The 21,034-nt window shown below is 35.3% G+C and overlaps 1 protein-coding gene across 1 annotated transcript in view; it reads left to right on the forward strand.

Moving 5' to 3' along the window:
- The window catches only part of LOC131847363 (phospholipase B1, membrane-associated-like), a 44,560-nt gene continuing 23,526 nt past the window's right edge, over positions 1-21,034 (forward strand). Inside the window, exon 1 of the mRNA XM_059196928.1 lies at positions 1-221. Within this exon, the coding sequence (XP_059052911.1) occupies positions 132-221 (90 nt within the window). The 5' untranslated portion in view covers positions 1-131. The remainder of the gene's footprint in view (positions 222-21,034) is intronic.

Genomic DNA, 21,034 nt, shown 5'->3' on the forward strand with positions numbered 1-21,034 from the left:
ACTATAACACCTGTTTAAATTTAATATGTTATAGAACCGGATTTAAGAGGTAGTGTTAATAAGTATTTAAATTATTGGTTTAAAAAATAGGCGTTATTTAGGTGTTGTTTGTGCTTCGTGATGTAGTCACGATGTGGTTTACTCTATGGAACTTGTTGCTGTGGTATCAAACTTTTGCGGCTTTGGGTTACAACATCAGCTCAGATGGTGACAACGACGTGGTGAGTGAATTATATACGATACTTACTTATATTACATAGGCTCATATTTTACGTCAGAATTCCTGGTTTAAGTGAAGATTTTCTCTTTTATCCTAGTTTCCTAGATATTCTGATATTAATGGAAAAAATAAGAACATAAACAGACCAAAAACAGTTAGGATTAGAAAATCTAAATAAAAGAAAGCATGTAACATTCTTATTAATTTTTTTTTGTTTTTAAAATTTAATTAAAATTTTGATCTCTTTTCTTAAGGTTCACGTAAAAAAAGTCTACCATAGCTAATTTTTTTTGTATTAGATTGAATAAAGATCTAGATTTACGTATTAATTTAACATACCTACATAATTATATTATAACAATTATGCATCAATAAATAATTTATTTCAATTAAGGTAGTGTAAATATAATATAATTTATTACAATTAAATTTAATATAAAGTAAATATAAATTTATCTTTATCGGGAAAAGTATATTTAAACTTTTTCCCAATAAACAGTACCGACTTACTGCTACTTTATTTCATAGTAGGTATTTCTATAATTCCTTGCAAGTTAAGGGAACAACACTACAAAAAAAAATTACCAGCCTTGCGTCATTAGAAACAAACTAATTATATATAAATCTGTGCAAATTTGGAAGCAATTTTTTACATAGATTCACTAAGTAGGTTTTGACCGAAAATGCAGGCCAACTTCAATACAATTTTTATATGAACTGTGGACATGTTTTTACAGTCTCTGTCACATATAATACATTTTTGATTAACTCCCATAAGGGCCGCCGTACCAACTTATATAAAACATTTAATTACTCTGTGAATTAGGGTATCGAAAGAGAATAATTCTAGAGTGTGAAAGAACTTTTTATAAATAGAACGAGAGTATCAGTAGACCTCTTTCCAGCTTTCCTCATTGGGTACAACATGCAGAATTAAAGTGTTATTTGAACAATACTAGCGTAACTGCTATAAATTTAAACGATCAATTTATACGTACCTTACTGACTATTAAACTGGTAGGATTTGGTGAGCATCTTGTAATGTCGTTATCTCTAAACCAGGGTTGCTATCCTTAATATATTTATCCTCGTACGAAGAAATATAAAATTTCGGTATGTTAGCTCAATTTGGTTTTGGGGCCGTTAAAGTATTACGTAAGCACAATATGGAGGGGGGGGGGGATGACATGGGGGTAGGGGAGTCTAGATGATGATTACGTCATCGCTAGTTATTTACTTTTTTACACGAATGGTACCCCTCGCATTGTCTATGCTAAAAAATACATTATATATATATATATATTGAAAAATGTTTTTAAGGGGATAAGAGCTTTGCTTACTTTTGCTGGGATGGTCGGGTAAATAATTTTAATAAATTTACTTACGTAATACTTGAACAGCCCCTTTCTCAACTTTTGACCTATTTTCGTGTTTATTTTTATTTCTTATAATTTTAGTGATTTTTGTACGAAATTGTCCTTTTACCGAAGGTCAAGAATCTCGTATTTATTTATGCGAGGATTATTATACGGTTGGCATCCCTGCTCTAAGCCTACTTGTGTAACAATTAATAAGCACGCATCGTTATGTGCGAATAAGTATTGTTATATCGATACAGTAATTACAATTTTGATCGTATGTTACCGCATCGAGACATCGTTACCACGAGTCATGAAGTGGAAGGTCGGGTCATAGGGTCGATTGCAAAGTGTACTAAAAACTTTGTTAAAGGAACGATCCATTACTATACTAGATGTGACTGCCGGCGCTGCTTCCATCTTATTCGCTATTAATCGATATTCTACTTACTTCCCCAGTAATTAAGGTTTATGTACCTTGTGAGGTGTATGTACCTCACATAACCTTAAATATCTACGTCAAGTAACTAATTTAAATTACAGTACTGACTGAAAAAGGTTAAGAAACGGTGCTCTAATTATCTATAATCATATTCCTCCATTTTAGAGGTGACAATGTCCATTTTTCATTTGTTAGACTATTAACTTGTTTGTCATTCCAATAGTACAACAAGTCACAATAGATTAGAATGGGATATTTCACACAAAATGATTTTTACATAACCAGCTGTAACTATTTGCGAATGCAAATAAATTCACAATAATAACTTTGTAAATTTTAAACCGTGAATTTGACCTTGGCAGGTAGTAAATTTGAATGTATTAATAATATTTCCATAATTTTTAGAGCTGATTTAATTCGCACTGCGAGGTCATAAATTTGTAAACGTAACTATTATGTTTTATTTTGTTTAATAATAAGTGTTATATTTACTATTTTAAAAATTACGGTGAGCAGGTTGATAATTATAAAGGACAAGATGCAAATTAATGAGTTTCATTCATTTTTCTACATCTCGTCGGTATAAACATTTTCTATAATTTTTAATATAATTTCCCGACAACCCAATAACGATAGTTAACCTCCCTACGGGTCCATCCGTTCCGTCCCGACCACACTTTTACACATACACACGACACCGTCCTCGCCGGCGAAGTCGACGACCCCAAATACACCATATCGCGCAATCAACCAGACGTTCCACACCGGTGCCCCTGGGCTTCCATCCGATCGATCCCCCGTCCAATTCAAACGGGAATCAATATTACGACGCCGAGGTTCGGACCTAGCGGTGCCCTCAGACTAAAGTCGTATCCGTTAGTCGGGAGTTGGCCTTCTGCCGCTCCATAAGTCCTTCCTTTGGTTTCCAGTGCTTTCTACACTCGCTCCCTATCCTCCGGTGAAGCTATACAGGCCAGCTGCGGCCATTAGCATTAGAGTAATTCGAAAAAATATAAATATGTTAGAAATAGAACAACCGCTTTGGAATGATCATTGTAGTTTAATATATTAACTACCGTAACCTTTGGTAATGTGTGGATTATTAAACTGATATTTATTATTTTAACATTTATATATATATATTTGAAGGGTAAGTAGTGCTTACCTTCATTAATCTTCATACAATTCCAAGATTTTATATATACATATGTTTTAAGTAGTTGATACGTTTTGTATTTATCATTAACCTCGAGATAGAATAAAAGTGATAATATAACGTAATATTATACCTATATGCATAATAAGAAGAAACCGGTTTTGAAGTTGGTTAAGAATAAGTTTCCACACAATTCGCATAAGCTATTTTATAAATACAAAAGTTAGTTTGTTTGTTTTACGTTTTCACAATTGTCATGAAAATAATTTTTTATCACGGTCAAGTACGGACAAAGTTGGGATTAGATTATTATATTATATTGATATATATATAATTGATAGATTCCTTCAGCCGCGATTTAATAACTTATGATGATGTAATGTTGCCCCGCCTGCGCTAATGGTTTACGCTGGCGATGGCACGAGTGGATGATAAGATGAACCTGAGGTTAGGTCAGTTAGCCCATCGTTACAAATTCACCATGAATTTATCACGATGGTTTTCAGGAGGAACCACGTAGAGGTCGATATGACATGGTATATTGTTACGGTAACTATGTACATCAGATGAGCCGTATGCATGTTACCACCCTCGTAATATAAAAAAAACATGGATTCATTACTCCTCATGACTGTATACCTGTGATATGTCTTAAACACTTATTCTTCGCGGTTCTCTATTGTATTCTTCTGCTCAAAAGGGAATGCAGATAGTAATTACACGTAGACACTTATATTTCTTGTAAAACACCCGGAAACCAACAGAGGCGGGTCTACTGTGCATGGTTGTTAAAAACATATAAATCTCTACAACTCCCCGGAGAATAATAGACAATAAATGACGTATTGCGGGGTTTTGCGTCTTGTCTCTCGTCTTTGTTGTGACAACCGTGAAGTTCGTTAGCTTATTTATTTAATAATTCTCATCCGACCATATTATACAATAACATTATGTTAAATTTCAATCCTGACAAGCGATAAGTAACTATCAAGTCGGGAGTAAAGGAAGTAAAGTCAAACGACTCCAAAAATAATCATCAAATACGCGCATTTTTAGCGAAGTTATGAAGTAGTAACAGAGAAACAAAAAAGGCACTCGAATTGGGAATTTCCTTCAATAATTTTGAAATTTGTGGAAGATATTTGAAATTCCTACAAGCATCTTACAAATAAGAATCCATTTCTTTACCAGAATTTTTTTATGGCAATATTGTTAATAACGGGGTCGTATTGGCCACAGGCGGCTCAGTACAGACTACTGCCAATAATTTCCCTTGTCGAGCCTGTGGTAGGCCATGCCGCTCTCGAAAAGAGCTGTTCACGGACCGTCATAAATCGGCCACATTGCAAGCATGACGTCCTGATGAAGCCATCGTAAATAATTTGTCTTGAAAAAGCTTACCCATTGGTCCTATGGGTTTAAATTGATTAGCTTAGTAAATTAAACTATAGAATTAGAAATACTTGCGTATATAATAATTTATTTGTATTACAAAGAAAAAATAACAAAATTTTAATATCAATTCTCGACACCTTAACATCGACAGCTAGAAAACGAAGAAACTTAAACTAGCGCCATATAGTGATACAATTGCAAAACTAAATAACAACATATATTTTTTCTCTTTTGATTCTACAGATACGCTAAGTGATAAATTTTGACCTCATCCTTTCATTCTCTATGGCCTTGTTTATAGATACTGGGGTATCGCATGTACGCATAGCCCACTCATGCATAAACGACATATCTCCTTTAGAAATTATACACTTTATCCTGAGGAGATAAAAACCATCGCTCCTAAGAATATCCATCAGTTCTTGTCCCTGACGAGTCTAGGTAGCGAACTCTAAAAAAGGGGGTGCACAATCGATCTATGCAGGTCGCAGTGCTGCAGGTACAAGCACCTGACAATAGCCAAAACCCCCCAATAACAAAAATCGCAAGTAATATGTGAGGTATTTTGTGTAAGTCTATTTTTTAGAATTATATATGTAGATTGTATTTTGTAAGTTGCCTCTTATCAGATCTTTCTCCACTCTTACATAGTGATGTTTATTAGCACAGAGAATTGGAATACGTAAAAACCAATGGCGGCTGATCGTTGCGTAATGTCGCTAAACTATTGACACACAATTTCCCGGATCTTATATGGATCTAGGTATTCTCGCCACATTCCCTTGAGGCTTGAGTAAGGCTGTACTTTCCGATGAGAGGCCTTGACTCGTAAGTTGCTACATTGTTCTTATTAATCCACCAGTTTACTTCACTTCATAAGACCCAGCGCCGTGTATGATAAAATGTTGTGACATTAATGCAACTTAAATATTTTAATTTAGAGTAATTTTGCCCAAATTTGTTTTATGAAAATATAATCGCAATAATTATGAAAAGATATTAATATTGAGAATATGTTATGTGATGTTTACGCTTTCATTCCTTATTGGCTTAACCAATTATCATAACATTTGGCATTTATGTGGCTATGTGACGGTTTCTGCTGTCTAGTGGTTTAGCTAGTCTGCTTAATTTTCGATGCTCGCGGGTCTGAGTCGTTACACGGTATCTCCATCTAGTCTCACGCTGGACAACTGATATAAATACTTTTTTTTAAATACCCAGACTGATACCAACTAAGTGATGTATACTAATGTTTGAGCGAGAAGTCAAACTCGCGACCATCGGATGTAAGGCTGTGTACTAAACCGCTAGTCCTCTGGTGATAATGGTTTCCACGCAGTTCACCCTGGAAACCATCTTAATAAATTCCTGATTAATTTGTCACGATAGCTAATTGAGATGAGCATAAAGCTCATCTTTCCTCCTCTGGTGCCCCGGCGGCGTACACCGTTAGCACAGGCAGATGCTCCATTTCATTATCATACATAAAAAACGTTAGTAGGGATGTTATTTTACAATACACATAATTAAACATGTTTACAATAGACACGTAATTTTTTGGACATTGTATCCACTAAGTTAATTTGACGAGACTTCTTAAGCACAATCAATTATGTAATGATATAAAAATTAATAGTTTTCCGTGTTTAAAAATTGTGAAAGCTGACTGTCATTTTATGTGATAAAATGAATGATTAGCGAAATAATAGGCAGCTTTTTTTTATTAATTATATGTATTATAGATGTTCTTACTATAATTATATTTATTACTGTGCCCGCGACTTCGTCCGCGTGGAGTAATGATCTTGACCAAATAAAGAAAAAGCATTTAATACACCCACAAAAGCCAAAAAAAAGTTTCATTGTTCTAGCTTCAAAATGACGAATGTTCATACAAACTTAGTCCCAAAACAAGTACAAAACTAACCAAAATTACATCTGAAAATAATGTATAAAGATGAAGTATCCTTAATAAAGACATGAAATACTATAATAATTATTAAATAGTTTATATTATTATCTTCACTTAATCAATTGAATGTCGCATTTGTGAATTACTGATCATATACATAGTTGACTGGTAGAGAATGCTTCTAGCATTAAGTTCTTATAATTATTATTAATTAGTTTACGTTATTATCGTCACTTACAAATCTAACCAATATTACATCTGAAAATAATGTACAAAGATGAAGTATCCTTAATAAATACATGAAATACTTTTATAATTATAATAATTATTAATTAGTTTATATTATTATCTTCACTTAATCAAATGAGTGTCGCATTTGTGAATTACTGATCATATACATAGTTGACTGGTAGAGAATGCTTCTAGCATTAAGTTCTTATAATTATTATTAATTAGTTTATGTTATTATCTTCACTGAGTGCCGCATTTGTGAATTACTTATCATATAGTTGACTGGTCGAGAACGCTTCTAGAATTACGTCTTTATAATTATTATTAATTGGTTTATATAATAATGATTAATTAGTTTATAAAATTATCTTCACTTAATTAATTGAGTACAAATAGTAGACTGGTAGAGAACGCTTCTACCATTAAGTCTGCCTTTTTTAACATACCATACCTATTTAGCGAATAAAGTTATTTTTTCATTAAATTAAATTCATAATATCTTTATTCATGTAGATCTAATACAGACTCTTATGATATGTCAAATCTACCGTCAGTTCGGAATGATTTCGAGATGAGAAGAACTGACAAGAAACTCAGCTCGTATTCTTTTCAAATATTGTTTACAATAATATAGATTCTTCTTTACATTGAAATTTGTGATAGAGTGATATGCTACCAGCATATGCTATTGCAATTTTGTCAAATAACAGAAGAAAAAGAATTTAGAGAAATAAATATATAAAAAAAACATTCAAAATGATAGAAATAGACATACATATAATACAAATATGTGTATACGTCTGTGTAAGTAAGGTAAGTACTCGTTCTGTGCAAGGTCGAGATCGCAAGCATCGGAAAGTGAGCTAGCACGCTATACCGTTGCACCAAGGTCAAGGGATAATCTATACAAATAAACAAAATGAAGTGTCTGTAATAACAATTTAACAGGCTTTCACTGAATGCATATGAAAGTATATACGGTACTTATATTACATTTTTTTTATTGTGTATTTCTTTTTACTAATCTTTCAAACTGTTGGATTGATTTTAATGGGACTTCCCAGTCCCAGATATCAGTCCCAGATAGGTATATGCTATAAAGACTATAAGGAGTAACTTAGGCTACTTTTTTATTTTACTTAATTATTTTATTCGGATATTCATCCATATTAAAGTATTTAAAAATTATGTTAGTAACTTATTGTAATTTATTTATATAGCTTATTATTGCATAGCTTTTAAGTTCTATATATATTTCTCAACTTTATATATTAAATTTATAGTCTATATGTTATTCTGATGTATAAGCAATATTACTTTAAAATTTCATCAAAATCCGTTAAGTAGTTTTTGCGTGCCCCCTGTCGCCCGGTGAAACTGTAAAGGCCAGCTGCGGCCAACAGCATTAGAGTAGTCCGAAAAAAAAGTCCTTACTCGCAACAACTGCATGAGTAATAGATTTTCTATTTGCAAAACTAACGCAAATATTGTAATATATACGTACAAATATTATGTGTGACAGTGAGTCTGTTTGTTATGTTTTCACGCCGTAATCAATCAATATTAACAGACGGCCTCTACGGTCTAACGGTTTAGTACACCGCATTACTCCAAAGGTCGCGGGTTCTGTTCCTCGCACTATACAAACTCATTTGTATTCATAAGTATGATTGTCTGTATCAGTCTGGGTGTTTTCTATGTATAATATATATGTATTTACGATAAAAATATATATCTATGCGCTTGTATCCGTTATGTAATACCCATAGTACAAGCTTTAGCTACTTTTACTCGGGGTCTAGATGGTGCTGTGTGAATTGTCCTGAGATTATTATTATTATTATAAAAACACATAATTATAATAAGATACAGAGGAAACATTGGGCGGCATTGTTATATGGTATATATATATATATATATATATAAATAATCTTTGTAGGTTATATATGTATATATATGGATATATATATATGTATAATATTTTTTGTATAACTTTTCCTAAGTGAGCACATTGGGAAGCTGTAAGGTTCTTACTTTTTGATGTCAATAAATAAATTAATTAGGACAATGATCTTGACCGAGTATACTTGTTAATGAATCATGAAAACATAATCGTCTTTACATGTATAGAGTGATTATTTTCGCCTATTAATCATTTCCACTTCCAATTATAACAGACCCATCAAATAACTCTGAAATCGTTTATACAGTTTTAATAGTCTTAAGAATTTTAATAGTTTTAATAATGAAGTAGCTTCTACTGTCTGTTCGGTTAGATCTTTTAAACTACGCACCGGATTTTAATGCAGTTTTTAGCAATAGGTAGAGTTATTGAAAAGGAAGGTAAATAGGAAGGTTAGGTGTTACATGTACTAAACTATTCTTTTTTTGTTTGTTGATTCTCTAAATAATAATCTTTCGCGTTCAGAGAGCGATTATAGTTTTATCTTTATATAGTATAAAATAGTCCCAGCAAATAGCCTGGAAATTTTATAATAACAAGTATATTATACAGTTTTAATAGTTCTTCATTATTCTTGCATTTCCAATAAATTAAAAATATAAATGGTCATGTAATATACAATTTATCATGATCTTTACTTAGTATAAAATGAAGTGGCTTTCGCTGTTTGTTCACTTAGATCTTTTAAACTACGCAACAGATTTTAACGCTGTTTTTAGCAATAGATAGAGTGATTCAAGAGGAAGGTTTATATGTGTAATACATGTACACCGATACGAAGCCATAAATATATATAAACTATTGCTCTTTTGTGTGTTCATTTCCCAACTAATAGTCTTAACAAAATGAAGTCGATTAGGTGGAGTGATTTAAGAGGAAGGTAATGTGCTATCGTCATCGTCGATCTCACATTGTATTTTACTGATAAAGGCTATAACAGAATAGCAGAGAGGGTGGACTCACTGTCCTCACTGAGTTATAGACCGTTTTGTCTCATTCATTAGTTTTAAATTATATTATTCTATGGGCAATAGTTGTTTTGTGTAAAAAGTTTTTGTTTGAGACAAATAAAGATTATTATTATTATTATTATATGTATAATACAAGTACACCCGTGTGAAACCGGGGCTAGTAGTTATATAAATGTAAATGAAGCTATCAGTAGGTTAATTTTTTTTAATTAAACAATTTAGATAATACAGGTTTACATTGACCGACATTTTAAAACAACATTATTTCCATATAATTAAATGTAAGTTTGTAAACCTCATTAATATAACATCTACCATGCATGTGATAGCGTAACACCATAGAAACGGAAGTAATTTGGATGTAAGAAAACTTGTTATAAGAACATCTCTTGAACAAACATAACGAGGGCAGAGTCATTTTACCGCTGCATATATGTTGACGCTGTTTTTGCCCGCGGCTTCGCTCGCGTTAATTTATCTCCTTAGGGGTGGAATTTATCAATATCCTTTCTTAAGGGATGCTTACGTAATATACGCTGTGCCTGCGGTTTCACCCGCGTCAAATTTATTGCCTATGTGTGCTTTTAATTATTGTAAAATTTCATCAAAATCCGTTCAGTATTTTTTTGCTTGAAAGAATGACAAAAATCATTAGTACTATCACCTGTATTTAACTAGCTGTGCCTGCGGTTTCACCCGTGTCAAATTTATTGCCTATGTGTGCTTTTGATTATTGTAAAATTTCATTAAAATCCGTTCAGTACTTTTTTGTTTGAAAGAGTGACCAATCAACCAAGAGTGACCAATATAACAAACATCCATCCAATCATTCATCTATACATCCATACTGACAAACTTTCATCTCTGTTATGAGTTAAGGCAATTTACCTTCATCTGGTACGATTTTTGGCTGTACGAGAGCATTGTACTGGCTGCTGTAGAGCCGTTTTTATAAGGTCAGTCCATCTCATTGGTGGTCAACCCTGAAAACGCTTGCCGTCAACTGAACCTTCTATTATTAGCACGCTTCATACAGTTTTCTTTCCGGCTAAAGTGTCTAAAATACTTGAGAATTCGTATTTGCACAGTCGACAATAATCTCTCCCTGATGTTTCCCAATATATAATAGACTAGCTGACTCCGCGATTTCGTCCGCGTGAAGTAGTGATCTTGGCCAAAGAAATAAAATATTTATTTATCTAATCAAAAAAAAAAAAGAAAAAATTACATCGTTCTTACTTCAAAAATGATGAATATCTATATAAAATTTCATCTCCTATTTTATTTTACTCCTTAAGAGTAATTCGTTATTAATAAATGTCATATGTAATATTTAAACAACAGCCTAAAAAACAAGTGACAAGCTTTTAGCTCTAAAAATAACGACACTTCCGTATAACTTTTTATTTCCCCTTTCTACCCTTTACAAAACTTTCTTCGCATTCAGAAATAGCCTATGTCCTTTCTCAGGGTCTACACTATCTGTATACCAAATTTCATTTAAATCGGTTCAGTAGTTTTGGCTTGAAATCGAGACAGACAGGTAGACTGGACGGTAGGGAAAAAATAATAATATAAAAAAATGACATTTATAAGCGGCTCAAATGTCCTACATGAATAAATTATTTGTGAATTCGAATTTTAGACAGTCAGACAGAGTTACTTTTGCTTGTATAATATTATAAGTAAAAAAGTATAGATTATTAATTTATTACAAAAAACAATATGTCAAATAAATATGGTTACAAAATTTAAATATATAAAATACATCAAGTATTTCAATACATATAGCATACAAAATAATAATTATTCTATTTATTGCCTAAAATAGTCAGCTATACCGTCCCGTATATGATGAAACGTTCTATTTATATTACTGAAATTGAATCCGCGACCATCGGAAATTAAGGCACTACGCTTAACCTGCGAGGTCGACGCTTATAATAAAACGGCAATTAAAAATTGTAAATACATACATATATACATACCTGTTTTGCACTATATTCCGAAGACATTGCATGAATTCGTTTAAAAATAATTTATAAGTTGTTACGTAGAAATTTTTGCATTGCATGAAAACATTTCGCATGCATTTTTAAGCAATTAATATTTCCTGCCAGCAATGAAGAAATTTTTAAAGCCTAATTGCATTCTTATGACTAAATAGTACTAATTTGAACTCTGTATCAATAGTCTTATGTTCCTTTTTTACATAATTGACTAGCTACTCGCCCCGGCTTCGCCCGGTTACATGTATTATATAATTATATAAACCTTCCTCTTGAATCACTCTATTTATTTAAAAAAAAACCACTTCAAAATATGTTGCGTTGTTTTAAAGATTTAAAAAAACGGTAGGGAAAAAATAAAATTATAATGTAAAAATTTGACGTTCATAAGCGGCTAAAATGTCCTACATGAATAAAAGATTTTTGATTTTTTTTGAATTTTTAAACATACATAGAAACGGACAGACACTTATTTTATACTATAAGTATGTAATATTATGTTATCTGTGCTATAAGTATGCAAAGTATATAATGATGTGAAGCTGTACATACATGGAACGAAATTAAGTATGGTCAAAAATAATGTCTTCCATGTGGCGATAAAAATGTATAATAAAATACCAGATGATATAAAGACACTTCCACGAGGACGATTGACATATAAATTAAATAGTTGGTTACTCGACAAATGTTTTACTCCGTAATCTTTTATTACTTATATTTAATTAACAACAAGGATTAGGCATGCGACAATCAACATAGAAACCGCTACGCACTTAATCTCTGTTCAATCAGATAACATTGTCAGCGCTATGAATTTTAAATTAGATATTTTACAAAAACATTATTAACAAAAATTTTATAATATTACAAAGAAAATATTGTAAATATTCTTTATTGCACTTAAATACATTTGTAAGTATATTAATTACAGCTAATGTTAACAAAGGAGGACTTATCTCTAAAAGAGATCTCTTCCAGTCAACCCAATTTGCAAATTATATTTTTTATGAAAAGTCAAAAATAATTAAAACTAAACATAAAAAATATTTTATGACACATTTTTTTTTCTGGCAAATTGAGTAGTTTATATGTATAACACATGCTTATTATATTTTATTTTATCTATACTATTTCTTGCACCAATTACAGAACAAAAAAAAACAGTTAAAATAGAAAATATACATAAACTGATACAAAAGGCGGTGTCATCGCTAAGATATCTCTTCCAGACTACCTTTGGGTGAATAGAGAAATAAAAATAAGAATAGGGTAGGTGGCGCACGTAATAAACAAAAATAACTATATATGACTACAATATACACAAACAAACATATTAATATGTATATACAAGCTGCACCCGCGACTTCGTCCGCGTGGAATTTATCTTTATTTTTCTAAAATTAAAGTAGCCTAAGTTACTCCTTATTATATCAGCTACCTGCCAAAAAGAGTCCCGTCAAAATCGGTCCAGCCATTTCAGAGATTAGCCGGAACAAACAGACAGACAGACAGAATTGTGAAAATGTCATTTTCGCGTATGTAACGTATTTATATTTCTATGCATGTAGTAAAAAACAGTTATTTCAATATTACAAACAGACACTCCAATTTTATTTATTTGTATAGATATACATACATAGATACATACTATGTATTTATATATTAATAATGTATATAAATGTTTGTTTTTATACTAAGAGAGAACAATAAAGAATTTTCATTCATTCATTTTCATACATAGTATAGAATAAGCCTTTGAAATTCAAAGATTTGTAATACAACCGTGGAAAGCCGGGACGAGTCCTTAGTTAAAATAAAATAGTGCTCACGAAGCAACCTTAGCGGCTGAAATAGTTGATGCAAAAATCCATTTCGCCTCTGAGTCATATTTGGTGACACGAAGTCTACCTCGGTTCTTCTAATTCATTACGCAACCCGTTACATTGAGATGTTTGATTATACGTAAACAGGTGCCGAGATTATTTGGTAATTAAGTAGATAAGTACCTACAACGCAGAATCCGGTCAAGAGTGCGCCGTGTGAAGTATAACTTGACTCCGTATGAAAGACATCAACGTGATTAAAATATTTTGATAATGATGATTTTATTATTATATAATTATTTTAGCTATTCATTATTCATTTATATTATTTAGATATTCAATATAGAAGTAAATAGTATAAAACATAATCACCATAAGTTACAATAACTAGTAATCCCGGCTGTGCGTTGCTGTGGCTAAGTTTCTTGAATAAAATAATATTGCGACCATAAATTGAGATGTAAGCTATCCTATCTTTCAAGTTGGATCCAAGTGCATACAATGTGCAAATCAAATTTGCAATCGGTTCAGTAGTTTAGGAGTCCATCGCGGACAAACAACGTGACACGTAATCTATACATCTATATATATAAATAAAACAGACACTCCGTCTGTTTGTAATATTGAAATAATCGTTTTTTACTACATGCGTATGAATATATATACGATAGATATATATTTTTTTATCATTTTTGTCTGCCCATCTGTCGGTCTATTTGTTCAGGCTAATCTCTGAAATTGCTGGATCGATTTTGACGGGACTTTTTTTGACAAGTAGCTGATGTAGTAAGGAGTAACTTAGGCTACTTTTATTTTAGAAAAATAAAGTTAAATTCCACGCAGACGAAGTAGCGGGAACAACTAGTTTTTATATATAAAGATTTGTTTTTATATTTATTATATTTTTATTAATGACTTCAATAAACATTACGAAATTTGGCACGGGACGGAGAAAGATGTAGTCACTTTATCTAGGTCACAGTATTAATAGAATAATTGCTGAATATATGTAGCTAATTTCTAAATCACTGATTTATTTATTACCAACTACCTAGGTGGGTACTGGTAATAAATCTTATATATAAAATCGTGTACAGTTTTCCCATAAGATATATGATATAAGATAAATTTACCCATGTGAACCCATTGGGTTTCACATGGGTATACATTTATCTTATATATAAAATTCTCGTGTCACAGTTTTCGTTCCTATACTCCTCGGAAACGGATACATTAGAGGAAGTATGAAAGTGGCACCGGTGTCAGAGAGGTTGAAGAGTAATCGTCTATCATGGTATGGACATGTAATGCGTAGGAACGAGGATAATATTTTAAGAAAGATGTTACAAATGAATGTGGATGGTTATAAGGGCAGAGGAAGGCAGAAAAAGAGATGGATGGACTGTGTGAAAGATGATATGGTAAGAAAGGAAGTAAATAACGCGATGACTGCGAACAGGGATGAATGGAAACGAAAAACATATTACGCCGACCCCAAATAAATGGGATAAGGATGAAGCAGATAATGATGACTCCTCGAAACGGACCTTATGATTCTCATGAAATTTTGTGAGCGTATTGAGTAGGTCTGAGAATCGGCCAACATCTATTTTTCATCTAGTACCCCTAAATGCTAGTTATACATATAAACCTTCCTCTTGAATCACTCTATCTATTAAAAAAAACCGCTTCAAAATCCGTTGCGTAGTTTTAAAGATTTAAGCATACTTAGGGTCTGACAGACAGCGACAGTGACTTTGTTTTATTTATTTATTAGTTCTTGACTAATTGACATGCATATGGAATATAAATACGGTACATACACCAAAATATTTTTTTTTACAATTTTTGACTATCTGTCTGTTTGTTCCGGCTAATCTGATTTTGACGAGACTTTTTTTGGCAGGTAGCTAATGTAATAAGAAGTAACTTACGCTACTTTTATTTTAGAAAAATAAAGTTAAATTCTACGCGGACGAAGTCGCGGGAACAACTAGTATGTAATAAAAATTGCCACTATGGTCAGGGAACCCTCAAAGAACATGTACGAAGTGAATCTTGTTTTATGTCCAATAACTTTTTTCAACTATTAGGTAATATTGGTGCATAAGAATGTATGTACAGTTATATAATAAATGACCCACATGAATATTCTCATGGAGTCAGCGAGTTTACGACTTGTCACCGCCACGACAGGCAAACAAACAAATTGTAAATAGCTTGTTAGGTGTTTTGTTGATTCTTTTTATGTTCTCTTACCGCTGTTTATTCATACTTCAAATGACGGGACGGTTACATGATTGTTTTTATTGGATACCTGGAATTTCGTAAAAGAATTTAGGTATTTAGTATACAAGTATTTAGTTTATAGTTGAAGACCTCGGTGGTTTAGTGGTTTAGCACACCGGTTTACTTCCGATGGTCGCGGGTTCGATTCATCGCACGATGTAAACATCTGTATTTATGAATATGATTGTTTGTATCGGTCTGGGTATAACCTAAAGACGAATCCAACCAAATATGAATTCAGTGCGAGCATCGAACCCGCGACTACAGGAAGTAGGGGTAAAAGGTAGACCACCGAGGCCGACAACAACTGAGCTCATTATTTTTACATAGTATATACGATGAAGTCGCTTTCGCTGTCTTTTCGCTTAGATGTTTTAAACTATGCAACGGATTTTAATGTAGTTTTTAGCAATACATAGAGTGATTCAAGAGGAAGGTTTATATGTTTTTATTTATTTATTTTTATTTATTCTTTAATGCACAAAAAACTTGTACAAAGGCGAGCTTAATGCCATATGGCATTCTCCACCAGCTAACCTTTAGGTATACAGAAAGCGTTGTGGGGCAGTTATGTCAAAAAACAAACACAAAGTTACTAATAAATATTATATAATATATATGAAATGCAAATAAATATATACAAATAATAATATATATATAGTATACCTGATATTATATAATGTCATACATTAATGTTAAATATAATACTAATACAATGCAATACAGTTATAACTCATTTTGGTGATTCAGAAGAAAATTAAATAATTTATTTTAAAAAATGGGCTTACTCGATGCTTTTGTTATGGTATAGAACAAGCCGAGAAACTCAAAGATTTGTAATGCATCCGCGTAAAGCCTGGACGGGTTGCTAGTTTCGGTATAAAATTATCTTAAGCAAATTAAATCTAACTTATATTATAAACATGAAAGTTTGTGTGCATGCATGTTTGTTACTCTTTGACGCAAAAACTACCGAACGGATTTTGATGAAACTTTACAGTAATATAGCTTAAACATAAGTAGAACACATAGGCTATAATTAAAAAAGATATTATGTTGATTGGAAGAAATGTACTGATAAATATGTAATAAATATGTAATGTGTAGAAAATATTATTGATCTTATTTCTTACTAATATTGTACATATACTTATATATTATATATATATATATATATATATATCATCATCATCTGCTTCTTCCTTATCCCATTTATTTGGGGTCGGCGTAATATGTTTTTCGCTTCCATTCATCCCTGTTCGCAGTCATCGCGTTATTTACTTCCTTTCTTACCATATCATCTTTCACACAGTCCATCCATCTCTTTTTTGGCCTTCCTCTGCCCTTATAACCATCCACATTCATTTGTAACATCTTTCTTAAAATATTATCCTCGTTCCTACGCATTACATGTCCATACCATGATAGACGATTACTCTTCAACCTCTCTGACACCGGTGCCACTTTCATACTTCCTCTAATGTATTCATTCTTTATCTTATCCATTCTTGTCACACCACCTCAACATTCTCATTTCAGTAGCATGCAGTCGTCTTTCATCCGTCGCCTTTACGGGCCAGCACTCTGATCCATACAAGACAGCAGGCCGGATCATGGTCTTGTAAATTTTCCCCTTAAGCTTAAGGGGAACACGCGAGTCACACGTCGTTGCCGTAACCTGCCGCCACTTCATCCATCCTGCGTTAATTCTATGCTTTATGGCCCTGTCTAATTCACCATTGCTTTGGAGGAGAGAACCTAGATACCGGAAATCGGAGCAAATCGGTAATGGAGCACCATTTAGTGATATGGCTGCAGAGCCGGAAAGACCGCCAAAATCACAAAACATGTATTCCGTTTTGGAAACACTAATTTTTAAGCCCCCGCTTTCCAGCTTTTGCTGCCACATCGCCAATCTACTCTGTATCCCAGCCCCCTCCTCACCAACGAGCACAATGTCATCTGCAAATAGCATGCACCAGGGTGCCTCTTCTTGTATCTCCGACGTCAAGGCATCCATTATCAACAAAAAGAGGTACGGGCTTAAAGCCGATCCCTGATGCAAGCCTACAGCCACACTGAACTCGCTGGTGTTTCCAGCGGCCGACCGCACATATGTACGAGGTTGACTGTACATAGCACGAATTAACTCCACATACTTCACTGGCACTCCTCTATCTTTCAAGGCCCACCACAAAACCGGTCGGGGTACTTTATCGTACGCCTTTTCCAGGTCGACAAACACCATGTGCAAGTTCTTGTGAGCACGTCTGTATTTTTCACACAGCTGACGCAGTGAAAATATGGCATCTGTGGTACTTCGGCCTGGCATAAATCCAAACTGGTTTTGGGTGATATCCGTCTCTTCACGCAATCGCTTCTCTATCACTTTCTCCCTTACTTTCATACTGTGCGACATTAGCAGAAGCATCATTAAGTTGCTGCCCAATACCGCCCCGGGGCTCGACGGGCTCTCTTCCCGAATCATCAGACAGGCGTGGAAGGCGGCGGAAGCCGAATTCCACTTCGTCTATGCGCGGTGCGTAGAAGCCGGTATTTTCCCCGGCATATGGAAGGAAGGTCGGCTTATTGTCCTACCTAAGGGTAACGACAAGCCGCTGACCGACCCGAAGGCGTATCGTCCGATCACGCTCCTCTCGGTCTTTGGAAAGATTTTGGAACGCGTAATGCTAAAAAGCGCTCCGATGATCAGTTCTCGGATCTCCGACTGTCAGCACGGATTCTCTCCCGGCAGGTCTACCACCTCTGCGCTTAGGACTATCTTAGACTCGCGGCACGAACCATGGAAGTATGTTCAGGCCATCTTCCTCGACATCTCGGGTGCCTTCGACAACGCCTGGTGGCCGATGATTCTGGTAAAGGCGAAACAGGGTGGTTGCCCGCCCAACATCTTCAGGATGCTGGCGGGCTACTTCGCTGGTCGCCGCGTGTGCCTCATCACCGGTGACCAGGTGCTGTGGAAGGAATGCACCATGGGATGTCCACAAGGTTCGGTATTGGGTCCCACGCTATGGAACCTATTGATGGATGACCTGCTTCGTCTCCCGTTACCTGAGGGAGTAAGGATGGTTGCGTACGCGGACGATGTTACGGTCCTGATCGGTGCCGACTCCCGAGCGAGCATCGAGAGCAAGGCGAAAGCCACGCTCTCGCTCGTCCTCGATTGGGGTGCCCGCAATCGGCTGGAGTTCTCCCCAGGCAAGTCCATGACGATGACCGTAAAGGGAAAGCTCCAGCGGCCCCCAGTATCAGGATGGGTGGCGACTCGGTCCGGACCGTCACGGCGGCAACCATTCTTGGAGTGACGCTAGACAACAGGATGTCCTTCGTGCAGCATGCGACAACGATTGGAGAGCGAGCGGCCAAATGCTTCGGGAAGATGTCGAGAGTATCGGCATCTTCCTGGGGCATTCGTTATCCGGCCCTCCGCACTCTCTACAAGGGCACCTACGTAGCCACGTTGACGTATGCTGCACCCGTATGGCATGAGAGAATCAGTCTCCATGTCGTACGTAGTATAGTCCTGAGGCTGCAGCGACCGTCTCTCATCCTCCTTACGAAAGCGTACAGGAGCGTGAGCACGGCGGCGCTACCAGTACTGGGGGGGGTTTTGCCTGCGGACCTGGAGGTAATCCGTGCTGCCAGAATGGATGAGGAGCGCGAGTCCGCGCCAAAGCCGGAGTTGAGCAGACGGAAACGCGGGGTATGGGACGCTATAGTCGGGGAATGGCAGGAGCGATGGCACTCCTCCGCGGATGGAAGAGAGCTCTACCGATACTTTCCGGATGTGGCTATTAGGTTGGCGTCTCCGTGGGTTGAACCCGATTACGAGACGTCACAGATCCTGACTGGACACGGCTGTTTCGGTAAGCGACTGTACGCCATGAGACTCTACGAGTCGAGCGGCTGCGGTTGCGGGGAATCGGAAGAGGACCTCCACCACGTTGTGTGGGAGTGCTCCCTATATTCCGATCTCAGGGGGAAGCTGCTGGAGGGGATACGTCGTGGTGAAGACGAAGGAGAGGGTCCAGTGTACTACCCGGACTTGGTGTCTACTGAGGAGAATTTTAGGAGGCTGCGGGAGTTCGAGCATCAGTGGCACCGGAGGCGGAGCGAGTACGAGAGGACTGCTGGCGGTACGCGTTCAAGAAGGAAGGACACCGCTGAAGACGGAGAGCTGCCCGGCACCGAAGCCGTCCATGTTTCGTCCGCTGCCCCAGAAAGGGGAGAGTACGACAGAGGGGACAGGAGTAGAAATAATTTGTAGGGGTCAAGAGAATGCGTGCTTTCCAGCGCGCATTCCCTGCAGATTCGGCCAGTATAACCGAGAGGTTGGAATGGCCATGGGTTGGTGGAGGGTTGTCCGACATTAGCTTTATTCCCCGATAATTATTGCAATCCTGTACATCACCCTTATTCTTAAAAATGGGCACTAGTGAGCTATTGCACCATTCCTCAGGGATCGCCACTTCTTGCAATAATTTATTAAAGAATAAAGCCAGCCACCTGCAGCCATCATCTCCTAATAATTTCCATACTTCTACTGGTATACCATCTGGCCCGACTGCTTTCCCATTCTTCATACTTTTCACTGCTTTTCTTACTTCGTCCATACTAATCTCATTCACTACACCAATGTTTACTGAGACATCTTTGAGAGCATCATCCCACACATTTTCTTCATTCATAAGTTTATTGAAATATCCCTTCCAACGTGCTTTTATGTCATCATCTTTCAACAAAATTTGTCCTGTATCATCTTTTATACATTTTACATGCTTCATATCTTTCGCTCTTTCTTCTCTCATTTTGGTTATCCGGTATAGTTCTTTTTGGCCACTAGGGTCATCAAGTGACCTATATATTTTATCTAGGGCTCTTGTTCTGGCTATTGCAACTACTTTTTTTGCTTCCTTTTTAAATTTTTTATACATTATCTTTTTCTCTTCTTTCAGCCGTTCATTCTCTGTAGGCACCTTTTGCCAATCTTTGAAAGCATTCTTCTTTTCTTTTAATATTTTTTGTACTTCTTCACTCCACCACCATGTATCCTTATCTATTATACACTTACCCTTACTTTCTCCAAAAACCTGCTTTGCTACCATTCTTATACAATGTGCTATTTCATCCCAACATTCATTTACTGTTTTTCCTTTCATGTCTTTCATACTAATCATTTTATCTACAACTTCTTTCTTGAATCTGCTTGCATACTCGTTTTTTTCTATCATTCGCCAT

This window comes from Achroia grisella, unplaced genomic scaffold (assembly GCF_030625045.1).
Source record: "Achroia grisella isolate CSIRO2021 unplaced genomic scaffold, CSIRO_AGI_Agris_v1 utg524, whole genome shotgun sequence".
NCBI lineage: Eukaryota > Metazoa > Arthropoda > Insecta > Lepidoptera > Pyralidae > Achroia > Achroia grisella.